At 42.5% G+C, this 27,619-nt stretch overlaps 2 protein-coding genes across 2 annotated transcripts; both read right to left on the reverse strand.

Annotated features, from left to right (window-relative positions):
• Positions 1–3,632: 3,632 nt before the first annotated feature.
• Positions 3,633–7,954, reverse strand: LOC133967866 (immunoglobulin lambda-1 light chain-like). Its single transcript, XM_062403547.1, has 5 exons — positions 7,902–7,954; positions 7,525–7,821; positions 6,276–6,329; positions 4,690–4,998; positions 3,633–3,978 (listed from the first exon to the last, which is right to left on the reverse strand). The coding sequence occupies exons 1-5, from the start codon at positions 7,942–7,944 to the stop codon at positions 3,764–3,766; spliced, it is 918 nt and encodes a 305-aa protein (XP_062259531.1). The 5' UTR covers positions 7,945–7,954; the 3' UTR covers positions 3,633–3,763.
• A 14,623-nt stretch (positions 7,955–22,577) lies between these two features.
• Positions 22,578–27,034, reverse strand: LOC133968399 (uncharacterized). Its single transcript, XM_062404397.1, has 5 exons — positions 26,982–27,034; positions 26,431–26,901; positions 25,348–25,401; positions 23,751–24,059; positions 22,578–22,983 (listed from the first exon to the last, which is right to left on the reverse strand). Exons 1-5 carry the CDS (start codon positions 27,022–27,024, stop codon positions 22,709–22,711), a joined length of 1,152 nt encoding a protein of 383 aa, XP_062260381.1. The 5' UTR covers positions 27,025–27,034; the 3' UTR covers positions 22,578–22,708.
• Positions 27,035–27,619: the final 585 nt, after the last annotated feature.

Here is a 27,619-nt window from a genome sequence, read left to right on the forward strand (position 1 = left end):
GAGAAACTGCTGTCACCAAGCTGTGTTCAGAAATGTGTCAGTTCAACCAGAACAACATGTTTTATTTGTGTAAGATTATTTTCCTTGGTTGCCTGTAACCACAGCCCAACATGTATCCATATGCAGTGTGTGAACACAGTGTGGAGCGTCGATGCATAATCATGATAAGATAAGTTAAACTTTACTGATCCCACGCCAAGGAGGTCCAGCAGCAGATCGTTAAAGTGAGGTCGACAAGAGAAACACATGACAAACAGAAATAAAGACAATATGCACTTCACATAAACCTTACACTACAGTCAGAAATATTATTTGTACAGAGACTGACTTGAGTAAAGTGCAGTGGCACAGGTTGATTGCACGAGGATGAACACTGTATCTGTGCATTATGTATAAGAAAGATACGATAAGATAAAATCATAACTTAACTTAACAACAGGGACATTTGCTGTTAAACTCACTTAAATAGAAATAAGTTAGAGATAGATTAATCAGGATGTATTCAGTTGAATTTGATCAATTGAATTGCACAGACATAAATGAGTGTTGCACAGTTAGATCAGTTAAAACTGAGAGAGTTTGCAGACCCAGAACTGGTGAGTGTGGTTTACTGGGAGCAGAACCAATACTGTGCAGTTGATCAAGTGTGTAAGGACAAAACTTCACACATAGACACATTTCATTGGGTGCGTTTTCTATTCATTTGTCTAATGTCTAACTTCTATCTAAAAGCAACAAATAAAAACACCTGTCAGATGTGGATGATGGATTGATGGAATGATGAATGGAGGGATGAATGGATTGATTGATGGAGGGATGGATGGATGTAAGGATAAATGGAATTATTAATGGAGGGATGGATGGAGGGATGGATGAATGGATTGATTGATGGAGGGATGGATGGAGGGATGGATGAATGTAAGGATAAATGGAATTATTGATGGATGGAGGGATGCGGCCATTGCCCCCCCTTCCATGTCGTGGCTCCAGGCAGGATGGGGTTAACTCAGCTCTGTGCGGCCTGGTCATGATAATGTGTTTCTGAATTCCAGACGGTAGATAAACTCTGCGTGAGGGCTGACTTGTTTAGTTTGATTTGATCTATATTTATGTTTTCTGTTCTTGACCACTCGAAGCTCTTTACAGCACAGTAGAAGAGCATTGGTGAGGATCTTGTCCTGGACTTGAGACAACAGCGTGCCTAACATTTAGCTAACGCCTTTAACTGTATAGATTCTCTTTGCTGAAGAAACAGGACCTGGGCCTATTGAAAGGAAACTCCCCCGACTGGATGCTGTGTTATAGTGCAGACCTGTTCTCTGTACTTTCTGATAAACGGGTGAAACAGCTCTGCCAGACGCTGGCTGGTTGTAGAACCCTAACCCCTGATGAAGAACTGGAGGGCCTGCAGGGGAAACGGACCGTTCCACATCCAGTCCACCACGTAATAGAAAGATGAGGTGGCAGAGCCACCTGGATCCACGCCAGCCACTACAGCAGTGTGCTGCTGCAGCCACAAGAGGGCAGCAGAGGGCAGTGAAGGTCTGTTCAGTGGGATTTAAAGTGAAATGTAGAGAATAATTAAATGACAACAAAATACAACTGCAAGAACAGACGTTAGAGACGAGGAGGGAGACCGAAGCTGTGTGAGTGTTTCAATCCTCAGAGACTTTAAAAGACTTGATCCCAACAGAAAACATATGTTAGATACAGACTGTCCATTCAGTTAGGGAAACATTAATATGTTTATTAACGTAATTATTAAATTGTAACAGTAGTAAAGTGTAATGTACCTTCAAGACATTCTGTGATGCCCAGATACCAAAGACCATTATATCCTTTGGTCATTTGTAAAGACATGGGCCGTGCAGGAGCTTCTCCAGACTCATGAGTGACTGTTCAGGTGCCACTGGCCTCTGATGGATTCATGTGTGACAGGACAGTTAACGTGGGATCTATGTCAGTCACAAACGAGGAGCGTTAGGAAACGTGCAGCCACAGTCTGTGAGTGTTTACTGGTCATCATGTTCCACGTGCTCCACCTCCACCCACACGGAACCTGAACTGAACATAAATCAATAATCTACGTATTAATCCACCTGTGGGAGTGAGAGTTGACTGTTGGACACTGGGAGTGTTGGTTTCATGTTCACTTGACTTTCTCAAGCACTTTGGAACTTGGGTTTGAGAAGTGAACCAATTTATTATTCATTCTAAAAGAAGGAAATAAGAAATGCAATGAGACGTTTCACAGTTTGTTTCATTCAAAGAATAAATCAACGTTCTTATTCCAACTGAGCTTCATATAAAACCATCATCACAAATAAATGTACCACTGTGTTAATGTAACGAATGAAAGGGACACAACAACAACAACAACAACAACAACAACAACAACAGGATCCAAACAGGTTTCAAAGACAGAATATAGCAGATTTCCTGTTGTGTATTTGTTATTAATGTTTGATCAGAGCTGATGAGTCTCTGAGTTGAAGTTGTGTCTCACGGTCTGAAGCTGGAAACTGTCGACGTGTTGTTGAAGTTAAAACCTCGACAGAAACCACACAACTCAACTGTCGACGGCTGTTTGTCAAACCACCACAACAGATTGATATCAACACACACACACACACACACAAACACACTCCTGACGCCGCTCAGCAACACACACACACACAGCGTCACACAAACACACTCCTGACGCCACTCAGCAACACACACACACACAGAGACACACAAACACACTCCTGACGCCGCTCAGCAACACACACACACACAGACACACACACACACAGCGTCACACAAGGCAACAACTTGTCCTCATGATAAAGATAAAACCTGATTGTTAAAAACAGAAAACAGAACCAGGATGAATTTCTGTCCCAGTTTCCAGACGAAGCTTCATGAGCAGAGACCAACGAGGTTCAGTTCATGAGACGTCTTCACTTTGTTATTACATTGATCTCAATCTAATGAAAATCTTTGTCCTCAAACATCTGGATATTTCTGTCTCTATAAGTTTGTAAAGTTCAGCTCCAGTTCCTCTGCAGGCGACAAATATCAATGAGAGTAAAATCAGGCTATAAGCAGAATAACTACAATAATTAGGCTAAACTGTGAATTTATAACAAAAATAATGTTCAACAGCAAAGTGTTAACAGTTGATCTCAATCGTACTGAATTACAGTAATAAACAATCCTTTATTTATAAGGAAAAACTTGTATTTAGTTTAAGATTTTTTTTAACTTCATAACATTATCTGGATTTTACTTTTATCAACTGGAAATCATAGTTTCAACAGAAGAAACTCTTACTTTTGTATAAATTACTAGTAAATAGGTTCATTCAGTTATTAATTTCTGTCCTAGAGGATAAATAAACTGTGCATGCTTCACTGTTAGTAAATACATGTATTTATAAAACAATATGTTTTTCTAATTATATTATGGTTGTGTTATTTTTGTTCTTTGTATTTAAACCATTTGTTTTCTCGTTGCGCAGCATAAAACACATTAAACCAGTTTTTAACATGTTTAAGTCATAATTCATGCAACACAGGGTTAATGTGGAAAGAGCGTCAGTGTGAATTATTATTGATGCACAAAGACGAGGAGTCAGTTCACACCAGATGTAAAGGAGATGAGATGTGTTTTATTTTTATGTTTAATGTTTTCAGAATAAAATCTTTATTTGATACTTTGCAAAGTTACAGTTCAGATGAATGTTTGCAGTGAAAGAGAAGCAGAGTGAAGTGAACAGGAGTCAGTGAGAAGTTGAAGCTGCTGCAGGAAACTCCGTGGTCTGGTGAGCAGCGGCTGGACGCTCCCTGTTCCTCAGGATGTGGATCAGAGCGAGTCCACCGCAGTGAACCAGACTCTTCACCATCAGCAGCGTGTAGAGCAGCCACAGCAGCTTCACCTGCCGCTGAGACCAGGCCCAGGCCGCCGGAGGCGTCTGTGCTGGAGCTGCAGAAACCTCTGAAAGAATTCAGAAGTCAGGCTCAGTCCTCACATGAGTTTTCAGAACCTGGTCTTTCAGTTTGAAGGCAGAACTTCTCTCATCTTATCTTTTATGTTCATGTTTTATAAAGCTGTCACTCAAAACCCCACATTCACTCTCAGACAGACGCTGCTTGCACTCAGATGTTTTGCTGCTTGCACTCAGATGTTTTGTTGCTTGCACTCAGATGTTTTGCTGCTTGCACTCAGATGTTTTGTGTCTATGTCAGCTCCAGCTTCAGCTTCTCCTCGTGGTCACGTTGCTTCTGTTCACGTGAAACTTCTGCTCTCAGATTGTCGTTTGCAACAAATCTGTCAAAATGTCCCGACCAATAGAATTCCAGGTGTAATATTAACAAATGAAATTGTCCCGTCCTTGTTGTCAGTGCGTTAGTGTCAACATCTGTGAGCTAGCGGACGGGCGGTTGATTTAACCAGGTTCACGTCCTCAGGCCCTCCGCGGCTTCATGAGGACTCCGGCTTCCTGTCAGAAGTAGAGCTGAAGCTGAGATCCTGGTTCTTGCCTCAGTTAGAGCACAAGCGGAGGCTGTTTGAGTGCAAGTGCAGGGTTTTGAACGAAAGCTTCACAAAATGTGAAATCAATAAGTCCTGCTCTCAACCTGAAAGTCCACGCTCTGGAATAAAGACACAGACACATGAAGCTCACCACAGTCACCAAACCTCCTTCACCTTGCTCTGCCGGGGCCTCCACTGCGCCTCCCTCATGCCTGAGGTGGCACTGGTAGTTGTATTTGTAGGAAACGTGCCGGTCGACCACCATGATGGCGGCGGTGCGTCCTGCCCCTCTGAGCTCCAGCTGCTCTCCATCATCAGAGGACAGCGTCTCCAGAGGACCACCCTCCCTCTGTCTTGTCCAGGAGAACTGGACCAGAGGAGGAACCATGTTGGAGGCCACACACAGCAGGGAGCTCTTCCCGTCCAGGGCGGCTATGGAAGCTGCCGGGTACACGCTCACCACCGGAGTCACCACCGGCCGATCTGACGTTTGACAACACACATGCACATGAACACAACTCTGCACTTCACAGTCTGATCCTGGAAACACCTCATCGATACTTCACAGATAGATTCAGCTGCTGCACGGCATCGCTCCACATCTCAGATATCATCAGAGCCACAGCCGCTCAACTTCATCTGATCATAGATTTATAGATTTATCACTATTTCTATCAAATTATAAATGTGTGTACATGTTCTATCATTTAAAATACAATGAAATATATAAATATTACAGGATTGTGTTGCTAATACACACAAAACATTAATGGTTGGTTGTTGTTTATTACAAAGTGTAAAGGTGTAACTATCTTTTATACTGAGACAGATTTATATGATTTGTTTATACATATTCATATATATGTATAAAGATAATTATTTTATGTCGGTTATGTATTAAATATTTATAATTGCGTGATGAAGTTTTTACACTGAAGTCTTCCCTCATAACTTAAAAAAAAAATTCTACCTCAAACCAAATATAAGTTGTGATACAAAAAATATTTAAGTCATATTAAGAATATTATCATAATACAAATATTTGGGATATGATGAAAAAACATTAGTTTATTGACAAAACTATTCGTCTTTAATTTATTTCAAATATATTTATTGTTTATACAGAAAAATACACATTCACCATTAAAGAGCAAATGCATTCATCTGAAACACATTTTTAACATTAAATACTAAATGTATTTTCCCTGAGTTAGTAAAATATATAGATTGATATATATCAGCAGGCATTATATTAAAAACCTTAATATCAGTCTGGTATTTTTAAGCAACTTTCATAATTATTTACGTAGATTTTATGTTATCATGAAAATGATGATTTAAATTAAAATATTCATCATGAGACGAGAACTCAGTTAATTGATCTTATTTTTGAAAGTGGAAAGGTTTCTGGTTTCAGATGAGATGTAACGAGTCGTCTCAAAGCGCTCGGGGCTGAAGGTTCCACGGACGCTCGTGAAGCTGTGAATTTATTTCAGGAGAGGAAAGAAAACTCAGATTCCTTCGGCAGCAGCTGAAGAGAATCCAGAAAACGTTTGAGACTTTTAGACTCTGAACAAACCTGAAGCAGAAAAAGAGGATTGTGTCTGATGTGCAGCGACATTTAACTGTCACACGTTTGTTCATTTCAGAAAGTCTGAAAGAGGAAGTTTGTCCCAACGAGGAAAAATCAAACATGCTTCAAATCCTTCATCACATCTTCAACAATGGAACCAGTGAAGGGAAATAAAAGAGTTTCTTACCAGTTACGAACAATTTGGTTCCTGAGCCGAAGATGAACCACACAGTGAAAGAGACTCAGACAAAAACTATCTGAGCTCATGTTCACGCCAACACAACATTCATGTTCCCCTCAGGATGAACCGCACTGACTCTGATGAGCCTCGGACTTTTCATGTAGCACCACCATCAGGTCAAACGTTATTCTGTCCAATACTTTCAGAACTCAGCTGGACTTTAGTGATTATAAGCAAATATCAGCATGATCGGATTATTGGCGGGTAAAGGGTTAATGATGTCTTGATGATGTCATGATGATGTCATAAAATGACATCATAAAGTGTAGGGACCAATAAGATGACAGACGCAGCTCATCAGGATTAACCAGTCGTTCATCATCATGTGCTCTAGCTGCTGATGAGTTCTTTATGAAACATCTTTACTACGATATAAAACGTTGATGATTTTCATGTTTCACACGATTTCATGAATTTAGTTTCTTTTCTCTTCTTCTGGTCTCAGAGTGTCCGTCCCAGTCGTGTGAACACGATATCTCACAAACACTTTGACGGAGTTTCTTCAAATCTGCTTCAAACCTTCACTTGGACTCAGGGACGACCTGGTCAAAGGTCAAAGGTCAAGGTCACTGTGGCCTCACAGAACATGTTTTGTCCTCTTTAACACGTTTCCATCAAACATGTCTTTAGAGAATTTCTTCATATTTCTCCAGTTATCACTTGGACTCAAAGATTAAATAATCAGACCCCAGAGGTCAAAGGTCCCAGTGACCTCATGTTAATGTGCGGGTCACATGTCCCAGCTGGAGGGACTGAAGCTGCCTGGTTGGTGGAGGAACACCACCACAGCTCAGTGGTTCTACTTCTTCTTTGTCCTTTTCCACCTGAGCCCTGAACGTTAGCGGTTCTTTCTTCTGGATCAGCAAAGTGTTGGTGGAGGGTTGAACTGTCAGAGTTCTGTCACAGGCCCGATTCCTCCGGCCGTCCAATCACAGAGAACCAGCTGGAGACGAGACACCTGCTCTGATTGGTCTTTAAAGGGCGGCGATGGAAAAGGTTTGTCTGAGGAACGACAGCAAACCTGCGGAGACGTGGCTGAAGGTACGAGTCTCTAGAACAGAAGGTGGAGAGCAGCTGTCGGTGGAGGGGAGACATGTGACGCTGTGGTTTACTTCTCTCTCCCACTGCTCCTCATACTGGTTTTTGTTCAGGCTGCACACACCATGTATCACTGTGGGGTATGGATAGTTCCGACAGGCGCAGTAGTACGTGGCTGCATGAGAGGGTTTAACTTTCTTTATCTTCAAATCACAGCTGTTCTGATGTCTCTCAGCTGTGAAGTCGTCTTTCTGAGGATGATTGTAACCCCTATCAATATAACCACTTCTACTAATATCAAGAATCGGTCTGAACGTTCCTGTGTCTTTCTTCTGAAACCAGAATATGTATTGACGCTGATCAGTTCCTCCACAGCTGAACGAGGCCTCTCCACCATCTCTACTGGTCAAAGACAACTGGTCCTGAGTCAGCTCTGCTGCTGTGGCAACCAGCGCTGTGGACAGACAGATGGACGGAGGTGAGAGTGGAGGTGAGGTGGAGCTTGTGAGCCCCTGATTGGCTGGAAACACTCACCTGAACACAGGCAGCACAGAGCAGCCGCTGGGAGGAGAAGCATGTTGTGGGGGGGGGGGTTCCTCGGGTGGACCTGAGGAGAAGTGGCGCTCTAACGAGGACGAGCTGTGAGATCAGGTCCTGGAACCTCCCATCAGCCCCTGCGGCCAACAGAGGAGGAGGAAGCTGTCGTGTGGTTTTCTGACAAGGGGGGGGGGGGGGGGGGTTAAAGAGGAAACTAAAATAACAAACTGAGTTCAGCAGTGAAACGATCGTGAGGGGAACGTTATGAAACTTCAGTCTCTGACACGCTGCTCGTGGTGAAGCTTCAAATGTCTGCTGCTGAAAACAAGATGGAGCTTCATGTGTATAAGTGTGAATATATTTATAAATGTTTATATTTCATCTTCATAGTCTTTTAAATTCACTTTACAATGTTTAGATTAAAGATTAAACAAAGGAACTGAACGAGCCTCAGAACATGACGTGACTTAAATCAGTTTATTATTATTGTATCATTATAATTATAAAGTGTCATAGAAGTTAAACGTCATCAGTTAGTTGCAGTCAGGATTATAACTTCTCCTTTGCTCCTCTCTAGTGTCTGTGCACAGTAGAAAACATTAGGGACTGGGCTTAGATATGGCAGAAAATAAAAAGACAAACTAAAACTAGGGCTACGTTGTTTATTCCTTCCGTCATCATCAACAACTTCAACAAAATCGACATCTCGGCTGCCCAGAAATATACCATAGAACTTGGCGTCACGAACTTGGTCTGTGTCCTGCGGCATCTTCAGATGACTTCATCCACGGTGAGCATTTCTCACTAGACTGTTCTGTGTCTGCTGCAAGGTCACACCGTAAGAGTACCAGGGAATTTGAATAAATAAATAAATGTAATGTGATAAGAGAAAGAGTAATGAGAGAAAAATAAAGGTTAAGGAAATGATCAAGGAATAAGCCGCAGAATCTGGATAGTAAAGCCCTCAGAGAAGGCGCTGGTAGTATGGGCCCTGACAACCTCACCAGAGGTCAGTTTAATAACTGGAGATTGTAAAATAAAAAACTTGATTGACTGTTCCCACTCTGAAAGCTGTTGACGAACAGTGTCTGATGCAGCCTCTCATTGGATATTTACATCTCATTTGGTAGCACAAATTTTAATAGAATTTGAAGAAAAACCGGCAAACAGCATGCTGTGTGACTATGTGATATGAATGAGTCGTTTTGGGGAGTTTGGGATGAGTGCTGCTTGTGTTCTTGAGTTGAAATAGCAGTGTTTTCTGGATGTGTGGGCCAGGATTTAATCAATATAGCTGTTCTTGCACTAAGGGCTGATATAAATAAGAATAACATGTCTGTTTTTCTTCACTGCGACTGACACGTGCGATGCACAGACGGAGAATCAAACAGTTTAATTGGTTTACGAAAGGACTGTCAAGTTTTTAATACAGCCGTGAATAAATAATAAACTATTGAGAACTTTAAAGATATTATTAGAATTAAATAAACTAAGGTCTTGTTATAGGAATTTCAATACAGGACACAGCAAACAATTATCAAACTGGTGTTTTAATTCAACCATCTGCGGATGGGGCACATTGCTATCATCACAGTGACAGATTCAAGCAATGGGCCCTGAGCCATCAAAAGTCCACTTAATTTATGCAAGTCAGACCCCTCCTCACACAGGAGAAGAAAGTTTGTCCAATCAGCTCTCTGTATGCCCTGACAGAATGCTTAGACATTCAGTCTACATCAACATACAAGAGATCTTTTTTGAAGTTATACAACACAATGAAATGTGGATTCTGCTCAGTGTTCAAGAAGAGACTCTTGAGTGTGAAAACATGTTTCCCAGAGACCCCCGTCTTCTGGTGACTACCACCCAGAGCCCCTCTGCTCCATCTGCTGGATTGGCCCCTGCTGTGACACCTTTTGTTTTAGAAACAGGCACAGGAGTCTTGAAGCAATACACATCTGAGTAGAGGAAGTTACGAAACATCTTAGTTCCCTTCCAAACCCCCTCATTACTTAAGTCCTAACCGCAGAAAACATATCATACATTATATACTTGTCATTTCTTTCATTAAACATATCTAAATACAGAATTTCCCATCACAGTCTACATTGATGATGCATTGTAAGCAATTATAACGGGTGTTTAAAGGAGGAAAACATCTGTTGACCTAAATGCTGGCAAATAACAGGTGCAAATGTCTGAAAATCATACTGAATCGCTTGTGTTGCTGTTAAAATCATTGTCTGTGTCTTTTCTCTTACGATGAGTGGGAATCGAGGTGGACAGAAGAGAAGGCAGCTGGCCGGTGCAACGCGGCCTGGGGCTTGCTGACATCTGCATGTGCAGCTCCTATCTCCAGTTTGATCAAGGCCGGTACAGATGATACACAAACTCATAAGCAAAAACCTGCATTTGTATGTGTTCTCATTTATAGTTCTTATTGCTGATACACATTTTAACCTGCTTTCATTTGTGAGCTATTATAGGGATATTAATAGAGCACATTCATCTGTTTACATACACATGAAAGACTACATGCGGTAGTCAGTCAAAACAAAAAACAAAATATGAGGCTTGGCAACGGACTGACCAGTTAATTCATTTAATTAATTAATGGAATATGATTGTGGTTTAAGCTCTGCTGAGAGTTGCAAATGTGAGTTTCATTGTTTGTGCGTGGTTTGTTCTGAACTGAGCTGTGTTGGAGATTCACTATTGTGACTGTTTGATGATTTGAGGTGAATATTGGGTGATTGTTTGCTGCAATTAAGAGCACATTTGGTGACAGTCAGTCACTTGTGGGAGCGCGTGATCTTTTTGTCAAATATTATGTAACTCAGAACTCCTGGGCCTGAGTTCGTAAACACAAAAAAATGAATATGATCTCAGAAGAATATTTGAAACGAATATTATCTTTTGTTTAAATTAGGGATGGGTATAATTAATCGAGGATCGATTAATTGATCATTAAGAATTTCGTCGAGGAAATAATTTTTTCATCAAGAAATTCGCTAATTACACATTTGACCACGGGGGGCAGTGTTGAAAAAAACGCCACAGGCCTACTCAGTTACCTGCAACTGGCTGCGAGTTACCGTGTATTTCCATTTCCAAAGTAAACATGAAGAGGTCAGGACGAAGTGAAGAGTGGGAACATTTTGAGTTAAAAAATGACTTGGTTCACTGCCAACACTGTGAAGCCATCCCAGAGACGGGGGAGACGAGGAGCCTCTGTTGTCTGACACGGACGAGGGGAGCGCAGACACCGGAGCCGCGGCCAGGCTAGCCAAGTTAGCACGGAGCTACCTGTGTATCACAGGGACATCAGTCCCCTCAGAGCGAGTTCTTACTGTGGCTGGACTGACGGTCACCAGGCTGCGTTCGCGTCTGACCTCGGGGAATGTTAACATGCTCATCTCTCTCCTCACAAACCAGTAGGCTGGTGCTGAGGTTGTATGAGAGTTACTGGTTATTTCTATGAAGCTTTCTCGACTCGGTGCCTTGTTTGATAGTTTTGAGTTACATCTGGAAAAACCTGTCAGACCTAAGTATTATATAGATGTGGTTAAGTTGTTGTTTAACATGATGTTTTTTATAATATTATTATTATTATATTATTTTGGAGAAAAAAAAATATTTTGTTCATCTCGTAATAAAGATCTCAATGAGGAAACACGCTTTGTTTTTTCACTTCATTTTAATATAGCCTATTAATAGTGAATTTTTGAACTTGAAAATATGAATGATTAATCGAAAATTCGTCATTAATTCTCCCGACGATCGATGAAGACTATTTAATCGACCGCCCATCCCTAGTTTAAATTCCTCTAAATAATATTAAAGACCACCACAACTGTATTTTAAAAGTCAAAATCTTCACAGGTGTTTATTTAAAATATGAAATAAATTAAATTGTTGTGAGCTCCGATCTCATGAAGTAAAATATTTATAAAATAAAATAAATACACAACATTTATATGAAATGTAACTGAGGAATTTTCTAAGGCACAAAATAAAATACAGTGTCTCTTTACATTGTTTAAAACGTTCCCATGGATTCTCAATTTACCCTTTAATTCACTGGCAAGGTTAAATAAAATCTTTACCGTTCGCAGGTCTGTGAATGAAAACAAAATAATTCCTACTTCAACTTTAAATTAACTCACAAACATCACATGTGGGCCCACTCCAGAAATTATAAACTCGAGACTCAGTTGCAGGCCTGTAGTGATGCTCGGGTTCGGTGAGGCCTGAAAACTATTATGGCCACTTCACTCAGTCAAGAGCATAAAATAAAAGCATGTGCATTGTCATATCAGTTCGATACTCACAGGTCCAAACGAGGAGCAATAGGGCGATGACAGTCACAGATAGGGGTGATGGCAGTCACAATCCAAACACAGGCAGCACACAGCAACGAAAATCCTGGTAAGAATAAACAGCAGGGTCCATCCACCAGCAACCATCTCAGGTTCTCTCTCCCTCTCTTCACAGACGTCCGTCTCCTTTAATTACATGAACTCTGTTGAGCCATAATATCATCACGCTGAATCGTACTGACTTAACGTTAGCCCGTTTTAGCATTGAAAACAACAACAGTGCTAAAGCTATGATATCCCAACACGTGAGGCTATGCTAGCTGGTGGCTAATTACGTTACACTTCTGTCTTTTTCCACTACAACATTGAGTTACAGCTCATGATTTAAGGCATACACATTATATTTCCCTTTGGCAGGTTACATAGAAGAGTAATATCAGGACCACGAGTAGTCAACCTCGATGACACCTCTTAAATGTTTTCCACAGCTCTACACTTTTCCTCAAGATACCGGACAATATCTCTCTCTCTAACTCACCTGCTCAAAACATGCTGAACCAAAACCTGCACTTCATGTCCCTCCCCATACCAGACGGATGATTTGGATTGGCTGTGAATTTGCTACTACCCAATGAGAAATGCAGAAACTGAATGACTGACACACAACTGAGAAAAAGTTAGATTTCACATAAAAGCACTCAAATCAATAAGTCTCTAGTCTTCTCAATCACAGAGCCTTTTAACCACACATCTATTTATTAGGCTTATTTTAACTACTATTTTTAATAATATGAACTTATCTAATTATCATGAACTTTCTCTTTTAATACAACATTGGTTATGCTATTTTGAGATACATTTTATGCACTGTATCCTTATGATTGTATACAGGGCTACAATTATAAGTGGATTTTGAGTTGTGATATTACACTAATGAGCTTTTGATTCCTTTGCAGTTGGCAAATCAATTACAGTTTTTATTTGGTTGTGTTTAATTGGTGGATTTGCTACATAAATGAATGGATTTGTTGGTTGATTTGTTGATTAATTGATTGAAAACAACAAAGGGGGGAGGAGTAATCTAAATAGCTTAAAGTAGCTTTCAATCTTAGCAATTACTTTTTTATTTACAATAAGGAAACAAAAGGAAGCCGCTACAATGGGGAAAAAGGGCATTAAACGTCCAAAAGTAATATCTCCTGTTGATGTAGTATAGAAGAATCATCCTTTAGTTAAAGGCAAGTGTTGCAAAAAAAATATCGAAAAAATTGCATAAATGCTGGCCTAAAATTGACCGACCAAGACCAGTAAAGGGGTCTATGAACCCAGACGTTATAAGAATGATGCAAGTACTTGTGTCCACATACAAGGAAGAGGAAAAGAAGGGCAAGAAGGGGGAAGAATGCAAACAAAAGAAACAAGTGGAGCTTGACATTCTCCTGTTGTTTGAAAATGAGTGACAGAAATTGATCAAAGCTGCAAACGATAAGAGAGAGAGGGACGTAGAAAAAAACAGAAAGACAAACTGAAGAACTAGGTAGAGGAGTTGCAGACACAGAGGGAAGAGCTGCAGAAAGACAGCTCCCAACTACTGGGCATGAAGAATACTTTAAAGGGGACATATAATGAAAATTCCACTTTTGTAGTGCTTCTACACAGGTATCTGGCATGTCTACTGTCCCAAAAACTGGAAAAAAACAACCCCCTGCGATTTGTTGTGGTTCCTCTATGTCAGAAACGATACGCTAGAGTGCGTCAAATGGGATTACGACCGATGTGTTCGTCCTTTTTCAACCATGCCCATGTAGGGAGTCTCACTACATGGTCTTGGACCACCCCCCACCATCATCTCACAGGCTCCGTGGAGAGCGCGTCTCCCCGGGGAGAGAGTCTCCGCGGTCTCTGCCTCGACGATCGGCATGTTTATTCGGCCACTTAGATGTCTGACGGGTCAAGAGCTAGCGTTAGCTTGCGAGCTTACGCTAGCTCTTGACTCCACGAGAGCACGGTGGAGCACGGTGGAGCGGGGCGAGGCACTTAAAACAGGTCAATCTGAGGAGGGCTGTTTTAGACAGGGTAAAAAGGATGCTGTTTTAAATGATCCTTGTGGTATTTTGACCAAAATATGTTACAGACATTTCATATAGACCCAAAGGGGGGGGGGTTTAAAGAGGAAACTAAAATAGGAGGAGGAGGAGGACGCTGTCGTGTGGTTTTCTGATAGGGGGGGAGGTTTGTAAATAATAAACTGAGTTCAGCAGTGAAACGATCGTGAGGGGAACGTTATGAAACTTCAGTCTCTGACACGCTGCTCGTGGTGAAGCTTCAAATGTCTGCTGCTGAAAACAAGATGGAGCTTCATGTGTATGAGTGTGAATATATTTATAAATGTTTATATTTCATCTTCAAAGTCTTTTAAATTCACTTTACGATGTTTAGATTAAAGATTAAACGAAGGAAACTGAACGAGCCTCAGAACATGACGCCTTTAGGCCTTCAATACATTCTAAATAAAAAATAGAGGAGTTATATTTAAAATATTAATATTAAATCATAACTTTAGTTGGTTAAAGTTCTCTCGGGCACCACCCTTCACAGAAGGGAAAAGATAGCCAATTTATTGATTAAGATCAGTCTCATTTAGATCTAGTCCAATTAGATATCTCAATATTTTACTATTAAAGGTTATATAATGAACAGTGAAGGTTATGGAGTTCTTAACTGTGTAACGGTCGGCAAGTTCACTTATGCAAAATTAATGAAATAACATTTGTGATAGAAAACATTTATTATGAACATAATAAAATAATAAAACACAAATTACTGACAAGCGTCCTAAACTAAAACAAGGATGTGTATGTGAGTGTGTGTGTGTGCATGTAAATAAGGGTCTCTCAAAATGGTGGACAACGTTTACACCTTCTTCAGCATGCTTTCAAAATGGTCGCTGACCCCCTCAGAGAGCAGCCCCCCGTTTAACTAGGTTGAGTGGTATGCGTGCCTCTGTGTATGTTAATCAGATAATGAAAGTCAGAGAGAAATCCTGTGAAGAGTATATCTAACACTTAACTTTCAAATTACTTATAAACACGATATCACAAACACATATCAACCTTGTAAACACACAGAATTGGATAAACAGTCTTGCTTAGTCTGGTCTAATTATTAAGCCCAGTTAATGTTACCAGTCCGAGGGAAAGGGGAAAAGAAGTTGCATTGCAGTTCGCAATTCTGTGACGTCTCCTGGATTTGTGTTCGTAGAGTTCTACGTTCGCAATCTCTCTAGCTGTGCTCAGATGCTGGTTCGAAATCCTTACCTGCAAATCAAATCAAATCAAATCAAAGTTTATTGTCACATGCACCAATGACAGCGTCATTGGAGCAGTGAAATTCTTATGACATGGCAGGCAAACATCTACGCAGTAGGCGACTTTACAAAGTGACAAAAAAATAACATATGTAACATAACATATAACATAACATTGTAACATATAACATATAACACAGTCAAGTGAATATTAAATTAAGTAATATGAATATATGTATAACATATAACATAGTCAAATTAAAGTCAAAGTTAAATGAAGCAGCAGTTTACAGGGTGAAGGTGTGGGGAATATTAAATAAAATAATATGAATATATGTATAACATATATTCATAGTCAAATAAATTCAAATGAAGCAACATTTCTCAGGGTGAAGAAGTGGGGAATATTAAATAAGATAAGTATATGTGAAGTAAGTGTATTTGTATGATTTGGGAGCAGAATGTACATGGTGACTATTTCAGAGGATAGAAAAAAAACCAAACATGCTATCTAACATAATATATAACATTGAGGTGATTGAGTCGTCGCTAGGAGTTTGTAGAAGCTTTATTTGTGAGGAGGTTTCCTTGAGAAGATGAGTTGGAAAGCTACACCTCTGACCTCGGTTGTTATTATCGGTTGTCTTGATAAGAGGTCTGATAAGAGCCGCTGCCTGTTGTGGGAACTGTAAATCTGTGGCATACAATATACTGGACTTTAACTTGTTCTCATACCTAAGTTTTTTTTATATAAAAGCATATCTCCATTAGCTTCATTCAAGGTCAAGATGGCGCTGCAACCGGCTGCCACGGTGTGTTGGTGCGCACTTCTGTGTTTGTTTTTAGTATTTAATTCTGTTAATCGCGACCCAACTCGGATTACTTTCACGATGGACGAGCTTCTTAACATCAGGGACACAACACCATCTGATTTATGTCCCAACTTTTTCGCCTCTTCCGTGGATTTAGTGGATTTACTGATTAAAGGTGCGGTGTTCCTCGGACACGCAGCGAGACTGAAGCGGAGACGGAGAGGGAAGCGCTCCGGGGCTTTGGTGCACTTCAGGGAGAGAGGATTACGCTCATCTCTCCCGAGCATTCTCCTCTCCAATGTTCGCTCGCTGTGTAATAAGATGAACCCTTTTCCCTCTCTTCTGTCTTGTGTTTTACGGAATCGTGGCTGACCGAAGCCAAACCTGACTCCGCTGCACAGCTGACCGGCTTTCAGCTGTTACGCGCGGACCGCGACCCGATCCTCTCACGAAAGGCAAAGGGCGGAGGGATTTGTTTTTATATAAACCATGGCTGGTGCAGCGACGTGAAAGTCATTTTACAGTCCTGTTCTCCGGACCTGGAAACTTTTTTCATCACCTGCAGACCGCTGGTGTGTACATCCCACCGCAAGCTGACCTGCGCGAGGCTCAACGACAACTCGCTGAGCAGATACTGGGAGTGGAGAGAAGGAGAGAGAACACGTATTCCCCCGTTATTGTTCTTGGGGACTTTAATGAGGGGAACATATCTAAGGATCTCCCAAAATACAAACAGTTAATAAAATGCCGGACCAGGGGGGAGAACACCCTGGATCACTGCTACAGCACCATCAGCAAGGCTTATCATTCAGTTTCCTGCGCTGCCCTGGGTCTATCCGACCACGCTCTCATTCACCTGATCCCGGCTTACAGACAGAAACTTAAACTTTCTAAACCTGCTGTCCTGAGATCCAAGAACTGGAGCAACAGAGAAGCTGTGGAGGAGCTGCGTGACTGCCTGGAGAACACTTACTGGGACATTTTTAGAACTGCTTCTAACAGCCTGGATGAATATACAGATGCTGTGACGTCCTACATCAGCTTCTGTGAAGACAGATGTATTCTGACACGCACCAGGGTGTGTTATAACAACGACAAGCCCTGGTTCACAGCAAAGCTCAAACAGCTTCGTTTGGAGAAAGAGGTGGCCTTCAAGAGTGGGGACATGGATAGGTTCAGACTTGTTTGGCAAGGAGATTGAGGAGATGAAGGAGGCCAAACGACAGTATTCAAAGAAACTGGAACAACAGTTTTCAACCAACGACTCCTCGTCTGTCTGGAAAGGCCTTCGAGTGATCACCGGCTGCAGAACCAAATCCCTCCCCCCCAATCTGTGGAAGACGTGAGACTTACAAACGAACTGAATGACTTCTACTGTTGATTCGATAGACACTCTCAAACCCCCCCCCCCCCCCCCCGCATTTATCACACCTCTTCTCCCCAGCCTGGACAAAGACAATTGCCCTCCCCACAAAGTGGCCCCAGACTGCCCCATTCCCTCCAGCCCCCCCCCCCCCCCCCCCCCCCCATCACACATCCATCCCCCCCATCACACCCCATCACACCTCTTTCAATTCAGGAGAGAGATGTAAACAAGCTCCTGAAGAGACTGAACCCCCGTAAGGCAGCTGGACCAGACGCTGTCTCCCCCTCCACACTGAGGCACTGTGCGGATCAGCTGTCTCCAGTGTTCACGGACATCTTCAACACCTCCCTGGCTGAATGTGTTGTACCCGCCTGCCTCAAAACATCCACCATCATCCCCATTCCCAAGAAGCAGAGGATCACAGGCCTTAATGACTACAGACCAGTCGCCCTGACCTCCGTAGTGATGAAGACCTTTGAGCGCCTCGTGCTGAACCACCTCAAGACCATAACCAACCACCTCCTCGACCCGCTGCAGTTTGCCTACAGAGCCAACAGGTCCGTAGACGATGCAGTCAACATGGGACTCCACTTCATCCTCCAGCACCTCGACTCCCCTGGCACCTACGCCAAGATCCTGTTTGTGGACTTCAGCTCCGCATTCAACACCATCTCCCCAGCTCTTCTCCAGGACAAGCTGACAGAGCTGAGCATGCCTGAGCCCACCTGCAGGGGGATCACTACCTTCCTGACCGACAGGAAGCAGCGCGTGAGGCTGGGGAAGCTTGTCTCTGAGTCCCGGACCATCAGCACTGGAGCCCCACAGGGTTGTGTGCTCTCTCCTCTCCTCTTCTCCCTCTACACGAACAACTGCACCTCCAGCCATCCCTCTGTAAAACTTCTGAAGTTTGCTGACGACACCACCCTTATTGGATTAATTTCCAATGGGGACGAGGCCGCCTACAGAGAGGAAGTAAACAGCCTGGCTTCCTGGTGCAGCCAGAACCACCTGGAGCTGAACGCTTTAAAAACTGTAGAGATGGTAGCAGACTTCAGGAGGAGCCCAGCTCAAACCGTCCCTCTCACTATGTGCAACTCCCCAGTTAAACCAGTGGAGTCTTTCAGATTCCTGGGGACGATCATTGCACAGGACCTGAGATGGGCGGAGAACATCACCTCCATCATCAAGAAGGCCCAGCAGAGGATGTTCTTCCTGCGGCAACTGAGGAAATTCAGCATGCCGCGGAAAGTGATGGTTGACTTCTACACAGCCATCACTGAGTCCATGCTCACCTCCTCCATCACCTGGTTTGCTGCCTCCACTGCCAAGGACAAGGGCAGACTGCAGCGGATCATCCGGTCAGCTGAGAAGGTCATCGGCTGTGACCTGCCGGCTCTCATAGATCTGTTCCACTCCAGAACCAGAAAGAGAGCAGGCAAGATCATCGCTGATCCTTCCCATCCCTCTCACCACCTGTTCCAGAGACTCCCGTACAGAAAAAGGTTCCGGGCCATCGGGACTAAAACCTCGCGTCACCTGAACAGTTTTTTCCCCATGGCAGTGGAGCTCACAAACAAGCCCCCTGCATCACACTGACTCCGCATCACACTGACTCTGCTGACCCCCCCCCCCTCCACCCTTGCACATAATTTAAAACTCTATATTACTGGCACTATTACCAATCTCTGCACCTTAAAACTGCACGTAACTCTTTAACTGTATATATTGTTGTTTTTTATATTGTTATATTGTTCGCTATTGTTGTTTTTAATCTGTTGTTTGTAAAGTGCACCAACCACACCAAGGCAATTTCCTGTATGTCCAAATATACATGGCAATAAAAAGAATTCTGATTCTGATTCTGATTCTGAAACCTCACACATACATGAATGCACTGTGCTTATTAACTTTAGAAAGAATTCATTAGCTGCCCCATTACATTACATTACATATCATTTGGCTGACGCTTTTGTCCAAAGCGACTTACAATTATACACTCAACATTAATGAGGGGATATTTAGGGGTTCAGTATCTTGCCAAGGACACTTCAGCATGCAGATGGGGATGAGTGGGAATTCAACCGGCAACCTTCTTGTTGGAGACCAACCACTCTACCCCCTAGGCCACACCGCCCCAGGTTCTGGGGGGAAGATAGAAAGTCGTTATTTTGTTTGGAGGATGCACATGTTTACACAAACAGAACATACAGCCGATAGAGCAGGAACACAATATTCTTTACTCCAATGAACAACAACACCGACCCACAAGGCGTCAGCTGAGTCAAGGCTTGTTTTGTGAAGATTTGCCCAGCAAATCCCCTTCATTATTGACAACTCAAATTATACCTACTGTTATAAAATATTACAACCCCCCTCTGTGCGGTGCGACTCATGACTGCCCGGTGCCACTAGAGGACCGGGGGGGGAGGGGGGGGTGCCCATTGCTTTGCTGTAACTTTTCATACCTTTTTATTGCTTCTTAATAAATACTTGTTGAACCAAACCGAGACCGGCTCTTCTCGTATTTGGGATAAAAGAACATGACAGATGACAAGTGTCCAAAAGCTCCACATTCAAACTCCAGTGGACACTGAGTCATTGACACCAAGTGTCCAGCTCAATGTTTTCGTGTGCACAGTGGGGAGTCGATTCCCCTTTGACCTCCTGTTCAGAGAAGCTTCTCTAGTTTGACGTAGACGGCTTCTCTTACTCCTGGTTCAGACCATCTGTCCTCCCTGGACAGCATGTGGACAGATGTCTTCAGATGAGCGTCCCTTGTCCTTTAGAGGTGGACGGCTGAGTCCTGACCTGAGGAGCTCTCCTGTGCCATGTGATGAGCAGGACTGGTTGAGTCCCCAGGTCCGAGTGTCCCTCCCTACGTCCAGCTGCATGTGGGACGTGGTGTTGTCCTCTGACGTCCAGTTGACTGTTGGACACTGGGAGTGTTGGTTTCATGTTCATTTGACTTTCTCAAGCACTTTGGAACTTGGTTCTGAGAAGTGAACCAATTTATTATTCATTCTAAAAGTAAGAAATGCAATGAGACGTTTCACAGTTTGTTTCATTCAAAGAATAAATCAACGTTCTTATTCCAACTGAGCTTCATATAAAACCATCATCACAAATAAATGTACCACAGTGTTAATGTAACGAATGAAAGGGACACAACAACAACAACAACAACAACAACAACAACAGGATCCAAACAGGTTTCAAAGACAGAATATAACAGATTGTTGTGTATTTGTTATTAATGTTTGATCAGAGCTGATGAGTCTCTGAGTTGAAGTTGTGTCTCACGGTCTGAAGCTGGAAACTGTCGACGTGTTGTTGAAGTTAAAACCTCGACAGAAACCACACAACTCAACTGTCGACGGCTGTTTGTCAAACCACCACAACAGATTGATATCCTGATAGCAACACACACACACAGACACACACACAAACACACTCCTGACGCCACTCAGCAACACACACACACACACACACACACAAACACACTCCTGCACCGCTCAGCAACACACAGACACACACAGACATACAAACACACTCCTGACGCCGCTCAGCAACACACACACACACACACACACAAACACACTCCTGACGCCGCTCAGCAACACACAGACACACACAGACATACAAACATACTCCTGACGCCGCTCAGCAACACACACACACACAAACACACTCCTGACACCGCTCAGCAACACACACACACAGCGTCACACAAACACAGTCCTGACGCTGCTCAGCAACACACACAAACACACACACAAACACACTCCCGACGACGCTCAGCAACACACACACACACAGCGTCACACAAACACAGTCCTGACGCCGCTCAGCAACACACACACAAAGCGTCACACACACTCCTGACGCCGCTCAGCAACACACACACAGAGCGTCTCACACACTCCTGACGCCGCTCAGCAACACACACACAGCGTCACACAAACACACTCCTGACACCGCTCAGCAACACAAACACACACAGCGTCACACAAGGCACCAACTTGTCCTCATGATAAAGATAAAACCTGATTGTTAAAAACAGAAAACAGAACCAGGATGAATTTCTGTCCCAGTTTCCAGACGAAGCTTCATGAGCAGAGACCAACGAGGTTCAGTTCATGAGACGTCTTCACTTTGTTATTACATTGGTTTAGTTGTTGGTTCAGTAACAGTCACACACATTTTCAAAATGAAAATCTTTGTCCTCAAACATCTGGATATTTCTGTCTCTATAAGTTTCTAAAGTTCAGCTCCAGTTCCTCTGCAGCGGACAAATATCAATGAGAGTAAAATCAGGCTATGAGCAGAATAACTACAATAATTAGGCTAAACTGTGAATTTATAACAAAAATAAGTTTTAACTGCAAAGTGTTAACAGTTGATCTCAATCGTACTGAATTACAGTAATAAACAATCCTTTATTTATGACGAAAAAACTTGTATTTAGATTAAGATATTCTTTTTCCTTCATAAAAATTTCGAGATTTTTCTTTTATCAACTGGAAATCATAGTTTCAAAAGAAGAAATTCTTACTTTTGTATAAATTACTAGTAAATAAATTCAGTCAGTTATTAATTTCTGTCCTATAGGATAAATAAACTGTGCATGCTTCACTGTTAGTAAATACATGTATTTATAAAACAATATGTTTTTCTAATTATATTACGGTTGTGTTATTTTTGTTCTTTGTATTTAAACCATTTGTTTTCTCGTTGCGCAGCATAAAACACATTAAACCAGTTTTTAACATGTTTAAGTCATAATTCATGCAACACAGGGTTAATGTGGAAAGAGCGTCAGTGTGAATTATTATTGATGCACAAAGACGAGGAGTCAGTTCACACCAGATGTAAAGGAGATGAGATGTGTTTTATTTTTATGTTTAATGTTTTCAGAATAAAATCTTTATTTGATACTTTGCAAAGTTACAGTTCAGATGAATGTTTGCAGTGAAAGAGAAGCAGAGTGAAGTGAACAGGAGTCAGTGAGAAGTTGAAGCTGCTGCAGGAAACTCCGTGGTCTGGTGAGCAGCGGCTGGACGCTCCCTGTTCCTCAGGATGTGGATCAGAGCGAGTCCACCGCAGTGAACCAGACTCTTCACCATCAGCAGCGTGTAGAGCAGCCACAGCAGCTTCACCTGCCGCTGAGACCAGGCCCAGGCCACCAGAGGCGTCTGTGCTGGAGTCGTCGGTGCTGGAGTCGTCGGTGCTGGAGTCGTCGGTGCTGGAGGCGTCGGTGCTGGATTAGCAAAAACCTCTGAAAGAATCCAGAAGTCAGGCTCAGTCCTCACATGAGTTTTCAGAACCTGGTCTTTCAGTTTGAAGGCAGAACTTCTCTCATCTTATCTTTCATGTTCATGTTTTATAAAGCTGTCACTCAAAACCCAACATTCACTCTCAGACTGACCCTGCTTGCACTCAGATGTTTTGTTGCTTGCACTCAGATGTTTTGTTGCTTGCACTCAGATGTTTTGCTGCTTGCACTCAGATGTTTTGTTGCTTGCACTCAGATGTTTTGTTGCTTGCACTCAGATGTTTTGTTTCTTGCACTCAGATGTTTTGTGTCTATGTCAGCTCCAGCTTCAGCTTCTCCTCGTGGTCACGTTGCTTCTGTTCACGTGAAACTTCTGCTCTCAGATTGTTGTTTGCAACAAATCTGTCAAAATGTCCCGACCAATAGAATTCCAGGTCTAATATTGACAAATGAAATTGTCCCGTCCTCGTTGTCAGTGCGTTAGTGTCAACATCTGTGAGCTAGCGGACGGGCGGTTGATTTAACCAGGTTCACGTCCTCAGGCTTCATGAGGACTCCGGCTTCCTGTCAGAAGTAGAGCTGAAGCTGAGATCCTGGTTCTTGGCTCAGTTAGAGCACAAGCGGAGGCTGTTTGAGTGCAAGTGCAGGGTTTTGAACGAAAGCTTCACAAAATGTGAAATCAATAAGTCCTGCTCTCAAACTGAAAGTCCACGCTCTGGAATAAAGACACAGACACATGAAGCTCACCACAGTCACCAAACCTCCTTCACCTTGCTCTGCCGGGGCCTCCACTGCACCTCCCTCATGCCTGACGTGGCAGCTGTAGTTGTATTTGTAGGAAACGTGCCGGTCGACCACCATGATGGCGGCGGTGTGTCCTGCCCCTCTGAGCTCCAGCTGCTCTCCATCATCAGAGGACAGCGTCTCCAGAGGACCACCCTCCCTCTGTCTTGTCCAGGAGAACTGGACCAGAGGAGGAACCATGTTGGAGGCCACACACAGCAGGGAGCTCTTCCCGTCCAGGGCGGCTATGGAAGCTGCCGGGTACACGCTCACCACCGGAGTCACCACCGGCCGATCTGACGTTTAACAACACACATGCACATGAACACAACTCTGCACTTCACAGTCTGATCCTGGAAACACCTCATCGATACTTCACAGATAGATTCAGCTGCTGCACGGCATCGCTCCACATCTCAGATATCATCAGAGCCACAGCCGCTCAACTTCATCTGATCATAGATTTATAGATTTATCACTATGACTATCATATTGTAAATGTGTGTACATGTTATATCATTTAAAATACAATGAAAGATATAAATATTACCGGATTGTGTTGCTAATACACACAAAACATTAATGTTCACGTAATTTGTTGTTTATTACAAAGTGTGAAGGTGTAACTATCTTTTATACTGAGACAGATACATACGATTTGTTTATACATATTCAAATGTACGTATAAAAATATGTATTTTATGTCCGTTAAGTATTAAATATTTATAATTGCATGATGATGTTTTTACACTGAAATGTTCCCTCATAACTTTAAAAAAAAATTCTACCTCAAACCAAATATAACTTGTGGTACAAAAAATATTTAAGTCATATTAAGAATTTTATCATAAAACAGATATTTGGTATATGATGAAAAAACATTAGTTTATTGACAAAACTATTCGTCTTTAATTTATTTCAAATATATTTCTCATCATCATTTCTAACCAAAAATACACATTCACCATTAAAGGACAATTGCATTAATCTGAAACACATCTTTAACATTAAATACTAAATGTATTTTCCCTGAGTTAGTAAAATATATAGATTGATATATATCAGCAGGCATTATATTAAAAACCTAAATATCACTCTGGTATTTTCAAGCGACTCTCATAATTATTTAAGTAGATTTTTTGTAATTGTGAAAATGATTATTTAAATTAAAATATTCATCATGAGACGAGAACTCAGTTAATTGATCTTATTTTTGAAAGTGGAAAGGTTTCTGGTTTCAGATGAGATGTAACGAGTCGTCTCAAAGCGCTCGGGGCTGAAGGTTCCACGGACGCTCGTGAAGCTGTGAATTTATTTCAGGAGAGGAAAGAAAACTCAGATTCCTTCGGCAGCAGCTGAAGAGAATCCAGAAAACGTTTGAGACTTTTAGACTCTGAACAAACCTGAAGCAGAAAAAGAGGATTGTGTCTGATGTGCAGCGACATTTCACTGTCACACGTTTGTTCATTTCAGAAAGTCTGAAAGAGGAAGTTTGTCCCAACGAGGAAAAATCAAACATGCTTCAAATCCTTCATCACATCTTCAACAATGGAACCAGTGAAGGGAAATAAAAGAGTTTCTTACCAGTTACGAACAATTTGGTTCCTGAGCCGAAGATGAACCACACAGTGAAAGAGACTCAGACAAAAACCATCTGAGCTCATGTTCACGCCAACACAACATTCATGTTCCCCTCAGGATGAACCGCACTGACTCTGATGAGCCTCGGACTTTTCATGTAGCGCCACCATCAGGTCAAACGTTATTCTGTCCAATACTTTCAGAACTCAGCTGGTCTTTGTGTTTAGTGATTATAAGCAAATATCAGCACATTTGTTTTTTCTCGGCGGGTAAAGGGTTAACGATGTCTTGATGATGTCATGATGATGTCATAAAATGACATCATAAAGTGTAGGGACCAATAAGATGCCAGACGCAGCTCATCAGGATTAACCAGTCGTTCATCATCATGTGCTCTAACTGCTGATGAGTTCTTTATGAAACATCTTTACTACGATATAAAACGTTGATGATTTTCATGTTTCACACGATTTCATGAATTTAGTTTCTTTTCTCTTCTTCTGGTCTCAGAGTGTCCGTCCCAGTCGTGTGAACACGATATCTCACAAACACTTTGACGGAGTTTCTTCAAATCTGCTTCAAACCTTCACTTGGACTCAGGGACGACCTGGTCAAAGGTCAAAGGTCAAGGTCACTGTGGCCTCACAGAACATGTTTTGTCCTCTTTAACACGTTTCCATCAAACATGTCTTTAGAGAATTTCTTCATATTTCTCCAGTTATCACTTGGACTCAAAGATTAAATAATCAGACCCCAGAGGTCAAAGGTCCCAGTGACCTCATGTTAATGTGCGGGTCACATGTCCCAGCTGGAGGGACTGAAGCTGCCTGGTTGGTGGAGGAACACCACCACAGCTCAGTGGTTCTACTTCTTCTTTGTCCTTTTCCACCTGAGCCCTGAACGTTAGCGGTTCTTTCTTCTGGATCAGCAAAGTGTTGGTGGAGGGTTGAACTGTCAGAGTTCTGTCACAGGCCCGATTCCTCCGGCCGTCCAATCACAGAGAACCAGCTGGAGACGAGACACCTGCTCTGATTGGTCTTTAAAGGGCGGCGATGGAAAAGGTTTGTCTGAGGAACGACAGCAAACCTGCGGAGACGTGGCTGAAGGTACGAGTCTCTAGAACAGAAGGTGGAGAGCAGCTGTCGGTGGAGGGGAGACATGTGACGCTGTGGTTTACTTCTCTCTCCCACTGCTCCTCATACTGGTTTTTGTTCAGGCTGCACACACCATGTATCACTGTGGGGTATGGATAGTTCCGACAGGCGCAGTAGTACGTGGCTGCATGAGAGGGTTTAACTTTCTTTATCTTCAAATCACAGCTGTTCTGATGTCTCTCAGCTGTGAAGTCGTCTTTCTGAGGATGATTGTAACCCCTATCAATATAACCACTTCTACTAATATCAAGAATCGGTCTGAACGTTCCTGTGTCTTTCTTCTGAAACCAGAATATGTATTGACGCTGATCAGTTCCTCCACAGCTGAACGAGGCCTCTCCACCATCTCTACTGGTCAAAGACAACTGGTCCTGAGTCAGCTCTGCTGCTGTGGCAACCAGCGCTGTGGACAGACAGATGGACGGAGGTGAGAGTGGAGGTGAGGTGGAGCTTGTGAGCCCCTGATTGGCTGGAAACACTCACCTGAACACAGGCAGCACAGAGCAGCCGCTGGGAGGAGAAGCATGTTGTGGGGGGGGGGGTTCCTCGGGTGGACCTGAGGAGAAGTGGCGCTCTAACGAGGACGAGCTGTGAGATCAGGTCCTGGAACCTCCCATCAGCCCCTGCGGCCAACAGAGGAGGAGGAAGCTGTCGTGTGGTTTTCTGACAAGGGGGGGGGGGGGGGGGGTTAAAGAGGAAACTAAAATAACAAACTGAGTTCAGCAGTGAAACGATCGTGAGGGGAACGTTATGAAACTTCAGTCTCTGACACGCTGCTCGTGGTGAAGCTTCAAATGTCTGCTGCTGAAAACAAGATGGAGCTTCATGTGTATAAGTGTGAATATATTTATAAATGTTTATATTTCATCTTCATAGTCTTTTAAATTCACTTTACAATGTTTAGATTAAAGATTAAACAAAGGAACTGAACGAGCCTCAGAACATGACGTGACTTAAATCAGTTTATTATTATTGTATCATTATAATTATAAAGTGTCATAGAAGTTAAACGTCATCAGTTAGTTGCAGTCAGGATTATAACTTCTCCTTTGCTCCTCTCTAGTGTCTGTGCACAGTAGAAAACATTAGGGACTGGGCTTAGATATGGCAGAAAATAAAAA

This window comes from Platichthys flesus, chromosome 14 (genome assembly GCF_949316205.1).
Source record: "Platichthys flesus chromosome 14, fPlaFle2.1, whole genome shotgun sequence".
Classification (NCBI taxonomy): Eukaryota; Metazoa; Chordata; class Actinopteri; order Pleuronectiformes; family Pleuronectidae; genus Platichthys; species Platichthys flesus.

Coding starts and splice junctions, on each gene's coding strand:
- LOC133967866 (XM_062403547.1), bottom strand. CDS start 7,944: ATGCTTCTCCTCCCAGCGGCTGCTCTGTGCTGCCTGTGTTCAG. Junction 4,999..6,275: donor AACCAAATTGTTCGTAACTG/GTAAGAAACTCT, acceptor GTCAAACGTCAG/ATCGGCCGGTGGTGACTCCG. Junction 3,979..4,689: donor GGAGGCCCCGGCAGAGCAAG/GTGAAGGAGGTT, acceptor GAATTCTTTCAG/AGGTTTCTGCAGCTCCAGCA.
- LOC133968399 (XM_062404397.1), bottom strand. CDS start 27,024: ATGCTTCTCCTCCCAGCGGCTGCTCTGTGCTGCCTGTGTTCAG. Junction 25,402..26,430: donor CTTCAGCCACGTCTCCGCAG/GTTTGCTGTCGT, acceptor TTTTTGTCTGAG/TCTCTTTCACTGTGTGGTTC. Junction 22,984..23,750: donor GGAGGCCCCGGCAGAGCAAG/GTGAAGGAGGTT, acceptor GGATTCTTTCAG/AGGTTTTTGCTAATCCAGCA.